At 49.4% G+C, this 15217-nt stretch overlaps 6 protein-coding genes across 6 annotated transcripts; 2 read left to right on the top strand and 4 right to left on the bottom strand.

The window, feature by feature from the left end:
• Nucleotides 1-146: 146 nt before the first annotated feature.
• On the bottom strand, nt 147-1320 carry N7503_004170 (uncharacterized protein; the record flags this gene model as incomplete). Its single annotated transcript, XM_057063717.1, has 3 exons — nt 147-505; nt 564-681; nt 736-1320. The coding sequence occupies 3 exons, from the start codon at nt 1318-1320 to the stop codon at nt 147-149; spliced, it is 1062 nt and encodes a 353-aa protein (XP_056924632.1).
• Nucleotides 1321-2268: 948 nt separating this feature from the next.
• Nucleotides 2269-2710, bottom strand: N7503_004169 (uncharacterized protein; the record flags this gene model as incomplete). The annotated part of the gene is made up of 2 exons (XM_057063716.1): nt 2269-2323; nt 2376-2710. The coding sequence occupies 2 exons, from the start codon at nt 2708-2710 to the stop codon at nt 2269-2271; spliced, it is 390 nt and encodes a 129-aa protein (XP_056924631.1).
• Nucleotides 2711-3489: 779 nt separating this feature from the next.
• N7503_004168 (putative nucleoside hydrolase) lies at nt 3490-5008 on the bottom strand (the record flags this gene model as incomplete). The annotated part of the gene is made up of 6 exons (XM_057063715.1): nt 3490-4119; nt 4168-4464; nt 4516-4550; nt 4602-4771; nt 4820-4923; nt 4973-5008. 6 exons carry the CDS (start codon nt 5006-5008, stop codon nt 3490-3492), a joined length of 1272 nt encoding a protein of 423 aa, XP_056924630.1.
• A 1455-nt stretch (nt 5009-6463) lies between these two features.
• Nucleotides 6464-7566, top strand: N7503_004167 (uncharacterized protein; the record flags this gene model as incomplete). The annotated part of the gene is made up of 2 exons (XM_057063714.1): nt 6464-6568; nt 6640-7566. The coding sequence occupies 2 exons, from the start codon at nt 6464-6466 to the stop codon at nt 7564-7566; spliced, it is 1032 nt and encodes a 343-aa protein (XP_056924629.1).
• Nucleotides 7567-8047: 481 nt separating this feature from the next.
• On the top strand, nt 8048-9312 carry N7503_004166 (protein ERV29; the record flags this gene model as incomplete). Its single annotated transcript, XM_057063713.1, has 5 exons — nt 8048-8214; nt 8349-8461; nt 8582-9075; nt 9126-9190; nt 9240-9312. 5 exons carry the CDS (start codon nt 8048-8050, stop codon nt 9310-9312), a joined length of 912 nt encoding a protein of 303 aa, XP_056924628.1.
• A 2919-nt stretch (nt 9313-12231) lies between these two features.
• Nucleotides 12232-13338, bottom strand: N7503_004165 (uncharacterized protein; the record flags this gene model as incomplete). The annotated part of the gene is made up of 1 exon (XM_057063712.1): nt 12232-13338. One exon carries the CDS (start codon nt 13336-13338, stop codon nt 12232-12234), a length of 1107 nt encoding a protein of 368 aa, XP_056924627.1.
• Between the last annotated feature and the right edge of the window lie 1879 nt (nt 13339-15217).

The following is a 15217-nucleotide window of genomic DNA, read 5'->3' as shown; positions in this document are numbered from 1 at the left end:
AAAATTAACTCATATCGAATCATAAGATAGAAGCCACACCAATTATCACGCTAAAAGACACCACCGACCCGAAAACAAAAACTCCGCCGTATTTAAACCTTTGATGGCTGAAGGGAAACCAAATCGACCCAAAATTAAGAAGTCTATCATGAAATAAGGAGATCGCGCACACTCATACCCTTTCTCCGTTGAACATCAACACCCCTGTTCTGGTCGGATGGCGCAGAAAGAGTTGTGCTACCAGCAAAGTGCTCACTGATCGAGTCCGCAGTGCCCCTCCGGTCCTGGGTGAGCATGAGCAAGGCAGCAGATGCCTCATGGTCGATACCCTGAAGCTCATGGATCTTGTCCATGGCCGGATTGATAGGGCCCAGTGCCGGACTGGGGAGAACAGATGAGATATCTGGTAGTGTGTGAACGGAAGGCATGCGGGTGCGGGGTGAGAAGGAGGGAGATGTATCGGAAATCATCCCGCTGCCCGGCATGATCTCCGGTGATTCAGAGGCTGAGTAGGAATATATCGAAGAGGGGGGGGCGTTGAGGTTGTTGTTGGGATGATTCACCTCCTTCGGCGATGAACTCCGGTGATGTAGGGGAGGGTGGCGCGTTTGTGTGCGTGGCACCAGCTGTCTTAAGGTCTCGAATGCATCGTTCCAAGTAGTTCACATAGTCGATGCTTGCCTAGAAAGTGTGAGTATCATTGTATCGAGAGAACACAAAACGATGGGAAATTACCTGAAGAATTGCCAGTTTGTGCATCTCCTGCCCTGTGCAGGCGGGGATCATATCCTTCAATGTACCAAACTCCTCGTTCATTTTGGATCGTCGGCGCCGTTCAATCAAACTGTGCGCTGTCTTGCGGGCAATTTTGCGTCCTGCAGCACTTGTAGCACTGGGTTGCTTCTTTTTCGGAGCAGTATCTTTGGAGTTTGATTCAGGTGATGCCTGTGCCTTCCCGCTCTCCTTGGGCTTCGACGGAGACTTAGTGGTAGACTGTGGTTTAGGCTTCATCTGAATGATCTTGCGTGTGCGAGTAGGAGGTGGTGGGAGATCGAAGTCCTCTAGCGAACGCTTAGTAGCGTTGCCTGAGCGGGACTGCTGTGTCGATCTGTTGCGGGCCATGAGATCTGGCGATGTAGGCGAGGCAGGGACGTATGATGGATCTGATTGAGACGATCGTCGACTGTACGGATCATCAATTTTGGAGGGACCGAGAGCCGCTGGAGGAAGGGCAAAAGCGTCGGTGGCATCAGCCGGCTGATCCTTAATGATGAATTCGCCGGACATGGCTGGGGTAGGAGGGAAGCGTGTACGAGACATGGCGAATGTAAAATTAATAAGGAAATAGAGAAATGCACAGATCTCCGGAGAATGAGAGAAATCCAGCAAAGCACGAAGTGAGGGGGGAGAAGGGGGCACCAAGTGCCTGGGAATTATATACCGAACGGATTTGTATAGAACGGCAGTGTCGCGTGCTTGGATTGCCCACGAGCCGCAATAGACGGTGCTGATTGGCGGGGGAGCGGAGCTCGTGCCCCAGGGAGCAACGGGCATTTGCTGGCTGGAAGTGGGGCCAGACGAGCTTATCAGCAGGTACAGGGTTGGCCTCCTTCTCCACAGTGACACCAATCACTGCCAGTCCGTACTTCAGCCAGTACAACCGTCAATGATTGTCGCTCGTCCAGAGTGGTAGCCCAGCACGTGTGCCCTGGACTCGTAGTCAGTTCTCGTGTGCTATACTCTCGTACGCGGGGAAATGTCGAAACTCTGGACCCCCGGTCCTTGCGCTCCAAATTTGAGTTCATCGGTTTTTTTGTAAGGGGAATCCCGGGACGATTTCTTGCCTAAGCAATTGCAATCCGAAGAGACTTCCGATTTCATCTCGTGCTTTTCATCCATGGATAATCTTAGGGATCTACATGCTGAAAGTTTTCCGTTTTTGCCACCTTGATGCACTAATTTTTAGCGCTCAGTTTCTGTACCGCCTGTGTTCTCCGTAGACAATGAAAGAACACTAGTACGGCAATTATAATTAGAATCTAAAGTGATTCTGGTTGGCTGAAATATCGCGGCATAAGCCTTATGCGGCGTGCCGAAATACCGGAGAAGGCCTAGTCGGCACCTACACTTCAACAGTTCATAGTAGTATGCAGAGTATGAGTTCCTTAGTATTCAATGCTATATAAAATACCTTTTCCTCGCTCAAAACAAATAATTCAACGCTCGCTCCTATTCACATATCACAAATCCTTCATATTTTTCTCTTCCCTACTGGAAGTTATCCGGCCGACACTTGCCCATGCAACGTGTGTAAACTTGCCAACTACAATCACCAGTCAGCTAAGTCATGAAATTGTTTGAAATAATTAACGTACCAGTACTTGTCGTCTTCAGGTGTAGCAATAGTGCAAGTCTGGGCTTCCAAGGAACACAGCTCATTGCAGTGGTTGCTACCTTTAGTGGGCTTGTCAACTGAGTTCATCCCGTGCGCGATACGGCTGGCGGTATGGTTTCTCGGGGTCGATAATCCAGTCGCCAAAGGTACTCTGCCACGAGTTCCCGTTGTGGTCGCATTGTGTGCGCTCGTGGAATTGGTAGGGATGGGGACTGCGAGACGGTGGCCAGTGTAGGGACCTGCGAGCCGGGGCATAGCGGCCGCGGTGCTGGCTAGGGCAACCAGGCAGACACCAATGAGACTTTGGATGTGCATGGTGGATTGTAGGAGATAAGCTTTGATTTGACAAGGATAAGCGGTTTGATTGATCTGATGACAGGATAGTGGATATGAGAGCTTCCAAGGTTATGATGATGACTGACGTCCACCGTGGGCAATCGGTTTATATAGATCGTCCTGCTAAATATGTCGGAATTCTGGGGGCTGGGGTTCTTTGCTATGCTACTCTACTATTGGTGCGTAGGAGAAGTATACATCAGCCGATCACTGGGTTACAGCATTCCACATTCCTCTCGTGGGCCGGGAGGCCATACATACCCAACCGCACGGAGGATTGATAGCCAAACAGATTACCTGAAGCAGTCTCAATGGCGCTTTAAACTCCATTGTTCAGTGTGCTTCATTGCCCGAAGTGGTGTGGTAATGCTTTTGTTGTAAACTGACCAATTGACTCCATCGCTCATACATTCCAAACCGCTTCGACACTAAGGAAAGCCAATGAAAGCAGACGGAAATTGATCACGGAAATTTGGTTCGTGCTTCTGCCGAGCAACGCGATGTGAAGTGTGGACTCCTTGGATATGACAGGGAGCAATGACCAAGTTCTGTACGATATTTCTGCCTTCTCTATACCTAGGAGCTATTTATAGCTGCCAAATATTTTTCGTCGGTAATTTCGTTGCAATCTCTCCATATCCTCTTTTCTGACGCCAGATAATGAACGCGGTGCCGGAATACACGTGAAGACGTGGTTCTATTCATTCACAACGGTATCAAAATGGACATAGTCTATCTACTTTCCTCTATTTAACTGTCTAACCAAACATGCGATCAATCATAATCTGGCCAAAAGTGGCTTCCGCGGGCGATGCATCCATGCGCATGATACGGTTACCAGCCCGAGAACTCAACCAGAGGCCATGGTCGCTCGAGCTCTCCTCATCACCCTCGATCTTGTGGCGACTTCTGCGATCAATAACGCACATTCCACGAGACCATTGTCCTTGCGTCTCGATACGAATATCCTCGGGGGAGTTGGCTGAAGGAGCCCATTTTGGATCCTCAGATGTCATGGCGTACCACACGCAGACCGGATCGTGCATACTCAACTCGGCAGCATCGCCTACGTGACCCGGGTGCAGTCGCTCCAATGTGCGGAACGTGTGCCCCATGAATGCGTCAACCCATTCGGCTAGTGGTGAACCGGCAGCAAGTAGTGGGGTGACAGCTTCGCGGAACTGGCCACGGGACAAGTTGTGGCGCAAAGTGATATCCAGTGGGAAAAGACGCAGGGTCAATTGCCGACTGAGTTTTTCTGGGTAAGGCGGTAGCAGGGGGCTTGTTGTAATTGGCAAGGTTGAGTTGGGGCTGGGTGACGTAAGAGCGAACACTCGTGCAGCGGCGACAGCATCTGCGTAAGCGTTGAATTCGCCAACCGGGGTGACCTGTAGCGTTTAGTTACACTGACTGTCGGTATATTTTAGGCGTCTTACGTTTCCAGGCTCATTGATTGCACCACCCATGACAACAACCTCCTTCACGCGGAGGAAGGTCTCTGGGTCTTCTGCCGCAGCCAAAGCCAGGTTGGTAAGCGGACCGACAGCGACTAGGGTCACGGTATCGGGCTCATTGGCACGTAGTGCCCTCAGAATTTCCTTGTGAGCAGGAAGTTTCGAGGGAATAAATGAATGGTCACCAGCAGCACCTGTTTGGACTGGTTGAATGCCCTCGGGATCCACTGCCGGATCAAAAAGATGCTCCCACGCAGTGCTGGCTGTGAGATGAGGGTGCTATACCCTAGGTCAGTTTCTTTTCTCAGCAGAAGAATAGTCAGTACATACGCTGGCGTGTATGCCGCCAAGGCCATCGGTTCCATCTGCGGGGTTATGTCAGTGCCTTGACCCTCATGATAACCACAAATACGCACGAAAGTAGTCTGCGAGCATCTTCTGGTCTTCCAGTGGGTCCTCTGCACCCACTGCGACTACTGGGCGGAAAGCACGCAGAGTACCGTAGCCCTCTGGCTTGCCGTTATCACGACGCCACTGCATCTCCCGCTCGAGGATGTGGAACATTGATACCACATTTCGAAGACAGCTATACAAGATTAGCCCATGTGCATGCTTTTCGGACCTTTGCACTCACTTCTTTACTTCAATGTTACCAAAAGTCAATGAAATCAACAGAACCTCGAGCTCCTCTGGCTTGGAGGACAAAGCTAGCAGTAGTGCAAGGATGTCATCGATGCCCTGATATGCGTCAGTATACTGCAGGACATGTCCAACTTGGTACACTTACTGGGTCGGTATCAATGATAATCTTCTTGGGTGCCATTTTGAATCGGTATATTGAGTAAGTGGGATATAGGACAGAGAGTTGACGTTTATCGCCGATGAACCATTTCCCCCCATCTCGACACCTTAAGGCATGAACTAGATATGCAATCCACGTGATTTCAATCCGCACTCGTCCGCACTATGTGCTCGGTCATGTGATTCACATATGACTAAACCACGGTTGTTCAAAATGAAACTTTGGAAAGGGAAGGGATTGTCTCCAAAAATAAAGAAACCACACAATTTATGATAGATCGTGAAATATACTACTGATCCTTCCCTAATATAACTGACCAGTTGGATTGTACCTGCAGAAACGCGCGTAGATGCATCGGTGACCGGTACCCCCTTTCCGACCCCTCGTGGCGTGAGAAGGCGTAAAAGTACCTACATGTAAGGGGATAGATGGCCCGATCCCCTGCCGGATCGACGCGAATCTTCTCGGCCATACAGAGACATATCAGAAAGGATAAATAAAACAAGGACGGGACCTTGGAGACCAATCATGCGCTAGTATGGATAATTAACACTGTTATGGGGGGAGAGACTGGAGACGTGGCCTGTTCGCGATCCCCCATTTGTACTGCTCTCCACTTGGAGAAGCGCATGGGCGTTGTTTGGTGGCCTTTATATCCCAAGGGGGAAGTGCTCGTCAGTGTATTACCTTGTGTATTTATCGTAGTAAGGCTGATAGAGCCCATTTTGGAAGTCAATGGATGGTTATTCCGACAAGAAATCACTGAGCAGTATTATTATGTGCAATTGATCCAAGGCCAATGTCAAGCCTCTTGAAATTCCGAAGTCTGTGTACCAATATCTCGCGGTTCATTGTGGGTAGTCTCGCCCAGACCGTGTGATACGCCCCGTTTACCGTACCGGCGGACGCCCCTCGGATCCTCAGCGTGTCCTTTTCTGGCTCCCCTTCTCCTGTTCTTCCTCACGACGTTTCTTTCCCTTCCCTCCCCCTTCGCAATTACTCACGCCGAAGAGCTTTGGTGTTTCTTTTGGTCTTGTTGGTTTGCCATTATCCGAGCGCAGTTGAGCGTGAAGCGCTCGTCGCCCCCGGAATCTTGGTTCTCAACTACCTCATCTTCCACCCCCATTGACCCCAACAACGACAACGGAGTCGACATTCGGGTTAAGGACTGCTTGGAAGTTACGTTGACCAACGCCCCTTAACGGTCAATCTCATTGCGCCTAGGCTACGAACATATCGATGTGCTGCCTGGACCTCTAAAACACCCTCCCCTACCTTTTTCGACTCCGTGGATACCAATTCGAATTGCAGTTGCGCGTGCCAAATTGATTGTGCGCGTGCACGACTGTCCTACCCTCGGATACCAACGGCCAAGTAGCGTGATTCTCCTTTATTCTTTACTGACTTCATTCAAAACGGTATGTGCGCGCAGAAGACTGGTAATTTGAAGCGACGAGACTGATTGGGCAAAGCATCATGACTATGAACCCTTACCTTAGCTGGGCTCTCCTGCTCGTTGTAGCAGGCGGCCTTGGCTGGTACTACACCAATGGCAACTCCCCGAAAGCCATCAAAACTCCTGTCCGAGCTGTTGTGGAAAAGGCCGAGGCCACAGTAGCACCCAAGAAGCAAAAGCGCAAGCCTGCCCCCAGCCGGCCAAGAAGGCCGAGGTGAAGACTGTGATCTCGCCTCCCACCACCGAGGATGAGCAGCCCGAGGACGATGTTGACCGCAAGGAGATGGCTCGCCGCCTGGCTGCGATCAAGAACGGCGCCTCGCCCGTCACTGCTCCCTCCAAGAACAAGAAGAAGGCCAAGAAGGCCAACCTGGAGAGTGGTTCCCATGCTTCATCCACCACCGGCGCCGACGCCGATGACGATCTGTCCCCTGCCGTCTCACCGCAGGTCAACGCTGTCCCCTCCGCTGGGTATGTCTCTGACATGCTGGAGTCCCCCGCCCCCGCCGCCTCGGTCCTCCGCGTCACCGGCAGCGTCGAGTCGGAGCCCAAGAAGCAGAAGGTGCAGTCCTTCAAGCAGGTTGAGAACAAGAAGCAGCGCCAACAGCGCCTGAAGAACGAGGCCCGCAAGCAGGAGGTTCAGGCGGCCGAAGAGCAGCGCCGGCAGTTGCTCGAGAAGCAGCTGCACACCGCTCGTGAACATGAGCGTCGCGAGGCTGCCCGGACCCAAGCCCCCACCACCAACGCTTGGCAGCAGGCTTCCAAGGCCAACGGCACCAAGGCAGTTCCGGCCCCCGCGCCGACCTCCGCCCCTGTGCAGCTTCTGGATACCTTCGAATCTGCCCCCACCCAGAAGAAGTGGACCCAGGAACTTCCCTCTGAGGAAGAGCAGATGCGCATTTTGGGCGCCGCCAACGGCGTTGACGAGTGGACCACCGTCTCGAAGAAGCCCAAGAAGAAGACCGGCAAGGACGAGGTCAGTGATGCCAGCGCCTCTGAGAGCCAGCCTGCTCCTACTCCTCTGCCCGTTGAGCGTAAAGTGACTGTCACTCCTACCTACCTTCCCGATAACCTGCGCTCCCGTGAGAAGGGTCACCCGCTGGACTCTGACTGGGCCGCCTAAATCCCTCCATACGCCATTTCAATTTTCATCTTCCATCTTCACCTTGACATGTATTTATTACCTTTTTGACTTGGCTTTTGGCGTTCGGGACTGTCCCATAATACCAGCACTTTCCCATCAAAATCTGGGGAAACTGCTCACAGCGCAAAATCGGTGAAGACCCTTCGGGATCCAAAAAGCACCATTGGGGCGATCTGTTTTTCTAGTTCAGCTGTATTACAATTGAGGTATTCCAATTTTTCAGTTTGTTTCATCTATGCATAGAATACCTAAAAAGAATAAGAATGTGTACCGTGTCGTCACATTACCCGTTACGGTTTAGCGCCGAGTTCCGGTCATCGTGGCCTGAAGTGAGCACGGCTTTGTATACAACGGATCCACCAGTTATTTACTCCCTTCAACCCTCCTTGCAACTCTACCACCTTTTTCCTTCTTCACTTTTCTTCTTTTTTTCTACACACCATCTTCACCTCTTTCCGCCATGGCCCAAATCCGTGGCACAGCGGGCTACAACCTCGGCCACCAGAACCCGTTCGGCGGGCCCGGTAGCGCAGATGCTACCAGCGACCCCAGCCCGCTCGACGCCATCCGCGAGCAAACTAGCAAGATTGAGGACTGGCTGGACACCATGTCTGATCCTGTGAAGCCGTACGTGATTATCCCGGTGCTTTGAAAGCTCTTCAGTGCTCCTGCGGTCGCTGGTCGCATCCACACAAACACGCCAATTGTCCCAAACAAGGGGTCTTAAAGCTTGACTTGACGCGGTGTTGACTCGAAAACAGATACCTCCCTGCGATCGGCCGATTCCTCATTGTTGTCACTTTCCTCGAAGACTCCCTGCGCATTATCACACAATGGAACGACCAGCTGGTCTACCTCAACGATTTCCGTCACAGTAAGAACCCTGAAGATCCCGGCCCCGGCCCGCATTGAGCCTCTCCAGGGCGGGCAGTACCACAATAAATACCATTATTGCTTTTTGTTTTTGGCAAATGTCTAACTCGATTTCAATTAGTTCCGTGGGGAATCACACACCTTTTCCTGATCGTCAATGTTATCGCCATGGCCGTCTGTTCAATTCTCGTCATCGCCCGCAAGCAAACCGAGTTCGCCGTCGCGGGATTGCTAGTGGTGGTTATTACACAGGGTATCGGATACGGTCTCATCTTCGATTTAAATTTCTTCCTGCGTAACTTGAGTGTCGTTGGTGGTCTGCTCATGGTGCTTTCGGACTCCTGGGTGCGCAAGAAGTTTGTCCCCGCTGGTCTGCCCCAGCTTGACGAGAAGGACCGCAAGATGTACGTCCAGCTTGCTGGCCGTGTTCTCCTGATCTTCCTCTTCGTTGGATTCGTCTTCTCCGGCCAGTGGAGCTTCTGGCGCATTCTGGTTAGCCTGTTCGGTCTGGTCGCGTGCGTCATGGTCATTGTTGGCTTCAAGGCTAAGTGGAGCGCCATTGTCCTTGTCGTGCTTCTCAGTGTGTTCAACGTGTTGGTGAACAACTTCTGGACTGTAAGTTTTGTCTTTCATGTCTGGTCTAGCAATCACTAACTCTATTCTAGCTCCACCCCCACCACCCTCATAAGGACTTTGCCAAGTACGACTTCTTCCAGATTCTCTCCATTGTGTAAGTTCCCCAATTCTTGATTTGCCATTCATATTCTAATCTCCGTTAGTGGTGGTCTCTTGCTGCTCGTCAACACTGGCCCTGGCCAATTCAGCATGGACGAGAAGAAGAAGGTCTACTAGAGTGGAGTAGAGGGAAACAATTTTACTCTCTATATACCCTTCTCATTGTCTCACTTATCTACAAACAAATCCGCCGTGGACCAGCATTGGTTCAAAAAGAGCAAATGCCCATGCACTCCCGAAAAGCTTATATCGGCTTTCCTGAAATTCCGTTTTTGATCCCTAGGTTGGATGGTCTATAGCGATCTATTTGTTTGTCATTTGAATGCTCGAGACTATCATCCATCATTGAGATCAGCCCTTCTTAACACTCATCCCTCGTCTACCTTGTGTTTTTTTCCCGCATTCATCCTCAAGGGATTGATATTTTTTGGTTCTATTTTTGGGTTTGCGCAAAACTTTGAAGCAGAAAATCATGTGCATGAGATGATTATACACGAGTTCATCGTGGTCAAATCTAACGAATGACAAGTTGCATTGAAGTTATGACCAAATTCTGGGTATTTCGTTCGAGATTTGTAGTATTATATCTCGAAAGAGTACTTGGTAGAATCTCTCGAATTATACCTGTAGATCCTTGACGGTTGGCCCCGGGGGTTATAAATAGTATCTTCATAAAAAGTCTGGGGTAAATGAGTGAGATTACATAAGAGATCCTTCGAAGTCATCCAGGGCTTCTAAGTTTAGCATTTGCCCTTAAGCTTGAGCCATAATGTCGAAAGCTTACTGTAAATCCAGAATCCTGAGTGCCAATTGAATACTGTACAAGGAATGATATCTCAAGACTCTTCGTTCAGCTTGGCCTCATATCAAGATTGACGAAACAGTCTCTCTGGATGCTCAAGTAGACATTTGGTGACGAGATTCCAGTCTACTAGAATTTAGAGGATATGTCAACGAAACGGACCATGTTTTCCTCTATATAGGGCTTATCAAAGGATAGACATTTTTAGATACTTGGAATGAGTTCGATGGTGTGGAAAAAAGCACGCTCTGCGGTCTATTAAGTCAGATCGTAAATGGACTGCGCAGCTTGAGTAGTAGCCTTTAAATCAATACTTATGATTTCAACTTTCTTATGAATACTGCATATTTAGCAGAACCATTTAAAGAACGGTACAAGACAACAAGTATCCTGACAGCTATGCGTATCGACCGCTTGGGGTTCTCTCCAAAATAAGTCAAGGTCCACTTGGAAAATGAAAGAAGAGAAAGTCCATACACAAGATATATGCCACCATAGCTTGGTGGCTGAGACAGCTGACACCCATGCTGCAACCCTGTTAGTCAAAGCACTTCTATGAATGTAAGAAACTGACTTTTTGTGTTCTTGCCGCCAGCATCATTTCCTCAACTAGTACCACTTCTGCTTCTTCCCTGGTCGGAGGCCGTGGGCTGTGCCGGCAATCTGATTCGAAGAGTCCTAGGGGAACAGCGGCGGCCGCAGAACTTCCGTTCAATTAGCCCCATCCAAGATGAAATATGAGTCAATACTTACCCGGTCTTGAAACCTCATTGAGAAGAGAACAACCACTCAAGTCAGTCGTAATGACTCATTGTCAACGCCGGTCAGTCTTCATGCGTTGCTTTGCCATGGCAAACGATTGATTTAGGGAGTGAGATTGGAATCAGATGATCATCTCAATTTGAGGAAGTGAGAGTGTGTGTGAGAGAGATGAAGTGAGTTATGAAGAAGAAAGAAGGGTATAGAGGAATGGAAAGAGGAGAAGAAACAAACAGGAAGAATGAGTCGTATTATACTTTTTGCCTAGTGTTGGATCCATTGAGACAGGTGGCTCTTCTTGAAGACTTGGATGCCTCGTTGCAAAACACTAACACGGGCCAGGCGTGGATATATTGCTGGGTAGGTACCATCACCAACTGAGTTTCTATTTAGTCCCGGAATCCAAGAGCAAGGACACTATTGAAGCATAATCATGAGAAAGTTATGCATTGTTTATCCATATTCCAAGTGAGTAAATGGCCTTCACAAGTTTGTTTCAAGTCAGTGCTATAATATATAATCAACCCTTTCCCCAAAAACCTTTGAAAGTAATAAATGAATCACCCTCGAGCTTGGCTCCTGAAATGATTGATCTAGCTGGCTCGAATAAGCCTAGAAACAATCGGCTTAGTTGTCGAGTGGATCGGCCGGCTTGATGCTATCGCTATGATGGATTATTCTTGCCCAAAAGCTAGCGTGATATATATGACGTTCTTGCCTTGGACCTCCCATCTAGGTGCAGGAGCATTATATAGCTGCTCTCATGCTTAGCCCACTGCTGTTCGGCTAAATAGGCATATTAGGATGAATAATGTTGAAATATGTGGTAATGAGTCCAATTGGGTCCCGTTCGAGACCGATCTGGACAGTGACATGAGATGGTCTACTTTAAACATGTCTCACGGCCCGAAGAGCTGGGAATCTTAGTATGACAAACTACGAAATCAGTTACAGGCACAGCTATTAACATTAAACAGTAATTTCGATAAAATTGGCCAGCATGCTATGTATAGGCCGTCAATGTAACTTAAACGGATAGAGTGATTATGGTACAAGAGGTTAAAAGTATCTAGGGATTGGATTGAAAAAAAAAAAGGAAATGTGATAGGCAATGATCGACAGGTTCAATGATAGGAGGGAACAGAAGGGGGAAGGGAAAGAATGACTGCCGCCCTGCGTCATCATGCGGTGCTGGGAGGTCTGTGATTGGATTTGGATCCTCAGCGTTCCGTTCTGTGGCATGTGCTGGGCCAGCCATGCATTTGTTCCAAGCCAGGGAGGATGAGTAGGAATGGGCTTGCTGAAGCGAAAATGGACAAAAGTAAACGCTCGCTATTCTTTTTGCTCGGAACGCCTGGTAGCCAAAAGATAAAGGTGAAGATGAAGAAATCGGGATTGATAGAGGTTTGATGAGGGTGAGTTTTCGAGGATTTCGAGGGTTGGTATGTTGAAGGGTTGAATGAGATGAAAGGCCGTTAAATATCCATGCTCCAGCGCCACGGGCGAATGCGTTCTAGTTGACCGAGGCCGAGCTCATCATGATCATCATTGATCTCGAGGTGGAGGAGATGGACCTTGTGTTTATTATCGGGTCGTTGCATGGTCGAAAGGTGTTTAGATATCTGCGGACGGTGCGGGGCTTTGTCGCTTTCGTCGATGGATTTAGAAGCCCGCCGTGTCTCAGGGGTGTCTGGATATTTCCAGGAAGAACTGGGAGATAGATCGTCGCTATGGGCCAGAGAGAACATAGAATCGGATCGAGAATGCCGTGAGAACTCGAAGTCTTCACGTGAGAAACTATCGGAGCGTTCACGCACGCGGCTTACAGATGGCCGTCGCGGCATATTCTGTTGAATAAGATTCAAGTCGAGGGCTCCGTCATTACTGAACTGTTCCGCAACTATTTCGTTACGGCGAGAGCTGCTTTGAACGACTCGAGACAGACGATCACCAGGGAAATTGCCTACACTGTCGCGAGGAGAATTGGCAAAACTTGTCTTGCCTTCCATGACCCTCGCACTTGGTGGTGGTTGGAGCATCCATCGAGTTTCGGCACGGCTGATCGGACCGCTCACAATTGGGGGATGGAGATCGTTCACGGGTGGGGCACGAGCAGCGTAATACTTGGGCTCAGGGTCGGCACGGCCACTCCCTGAAAATCCAATGGACGATCCACGTACTTCTTGTTCCTGGCCCCAGAGTGGTTCATCCTCGCGTTGGTATCGCATCCGGTTCCACCGTTCGCCGAGCGGATGCATCAGGCTCCCACTCTTGTCTTTCATTTGCGAACTTTGATCGGTGTTCCAGCTGTTTGTCCGTTGAAAATTCCGATTTCCACCTCGACGAGTTGGAGGCCCTGGGCCCAGGGCAATTTCCTCCCGCCACCCTTCATTGGTGCTGAATGGAGTCGGCTGAGGGAATGGACGGGGTTGATCGGTGACTACTTCGAGTTCGTATCTTTGCTGCATGCGTTGTGTTCGGACGGCATCGTTCTTGCGTTTGCGGCGATCAATGCTCATAGCACAAGGGGTGCAAGTGGCATAGTAGAAGACGGCACTCTGCGCGCCCCGGTAGAGCCACATGACGCGGGGGAGGGGTCTCTTTTCACTTCAATGGTTTCTTCTGATATCTCTGCAGATAAGTTTTCTATTTCAGAGGGCGTTGCCCAAGGATACGCTCACGACGGGCTTTGTGCCCGGGAGAATTGGTGGATTTGACCCGGTACTGGTATGATGTTCAGAGATAATAGAGACCACATGAAGGGCGGAGTAGGATAAAAGGGGAAGAGGAAGATCAGCGAGTGGATAATGAGAGAAACGTAGAAAGTGAGTAGCCCAAACGACCAGCGGATTGGGGGCGGGGTGAGGTGTAAGAAAGGGATGAAACGGAAATCAGGGGACGAGGTTTGGGGATTTGGGTGGGGCCTACAACCATGTTACGCTTGTATCCGCACCTGTACCCAACCTTCGTCGCCTCTTTTCTCGTATATTAATTATATTAATTACCTGTGGAATTCCATTACCTGGTATTGGGCTTGAAATATTTTCGACGTGTTTCATTCGTGCCCTAGGCGCTTTGTTCGTTTCTATTTCCAACTACACGTCTATCCGTATCTGCACCTAGAATGCATGCGATCGGACAACGCAAAGCCTTTTACCGGGGGCAGGCAGCAAGATCTCTGACAGGGATTAATCTCTCCTAAACCCAAGCGGTCTTGGCACCTCCCGTTGTGGAGTGCGCGGTCTGCTGCAAACGGCTAGAAAAGGGGGGTTATCATGTCAAACTGTGTAGATGATACCAAGTAATCTAGAGCCTATAAGAATCATATAAAACGAATCATATGCATGTCTAGTTTGTTGGTCTCTAGTCTCCACTTTGGCCCGAATTGCGGTGACACATTACGCTTACATGAAGTTTCGACAAAGTCCCTGAACCTGTCATTATGTAATCACCCCATCTTGACCCTTGGACTATTAGAAAATATACTATTTTCTTCGACGGACAACCATTTTTCTCCGAAAGACCGATAAAGTCAAGGAAGACTTCAATCTTCTGGGCGCTTGTTGTGTTGCTGCTAACTGGTTTGGGGCGGAAAAACGGACCCTCACTAACCTGCTGATTTTCAATGCTGTCATCAATGGATCCCAGTACTACATGACATACTTCTACACGTGGATCAGTATATCGTGGTTATACTCGAGCCCATCTCTGGCGGAACTTCGGAAGCATTCTGTCCTGTGGCTCTCGTACCTGGAGATAAGAAGTATTAGACTCCTATTTCATGACGCACGGTTCGCATGGGTCAACGAGTTGTGTTTGCGAGCGCGTTGATCACCGCATGAAGCGACAAACTCATGGGTCATCAGGACAGCAAAAAGGATACTCCCACAAAGACTGAAGAATGAGGGACTTCATAGATTCATATGCGCCGCAATCTCCTGTAGATTAATCCTTTGATTGAGGCAGTCGTCTGATTTCATTCTCAATTCCCAAAAACAAATCGTTCATTATGGCGAATCCACGCGTGGCCAATGCTATGCGTTTGCAACGACCCAATACGAGCCTCTTGGTGATTGATTGTCTTCGTGTCAAATACCAATCTCCTCTGCTTGCCTGGGAAGTAGATGAGCTGGTTCAATGGCTATGACTTCTTGTTACAGATGCAATCGACCGTCGTCGTTCAGAGAGGTCACCCTTGAACGTCCGCTATTTATAGGCGATGGAATGGGGCCCAGAAAGGGACCCGATTGGCGAGATGCTCTATGTACGACGGTGACCCCAGCCGAGAAACACTTCCAAATATGTAGTTCCTTGAGACATCTTAGTAGTGATTGGGTCAATGGTCCCCACTCCTCATTAGAAAACCCATTCGTATTCAAGAGTGGAACACTCAAAGCCATCAGTAATCATGAATGCCAGTAGGCCCCCAAGACTATGGGTTGATATTTCATGTAGGACATA

Source organism: Penicillium pulvis, assembly GCF_028828015.1.
Source record: "Penicillium pulvis strain IBT 33274 chromosome Unknown contig_1_segment0_segment0, whole genome shotgun sequence".
NCBI lineage: Eukaryota > Fungi > Ascomycota > Eurotiomycetes > Eurotiales > Aspergillaceae > Penicillium > Penicillium pulvis.
The sequence above is the reverse complement of the archived record's forward strand: the minus strand, read 5'-3'. Positions and strand labels throughout refer to the sequence as shown.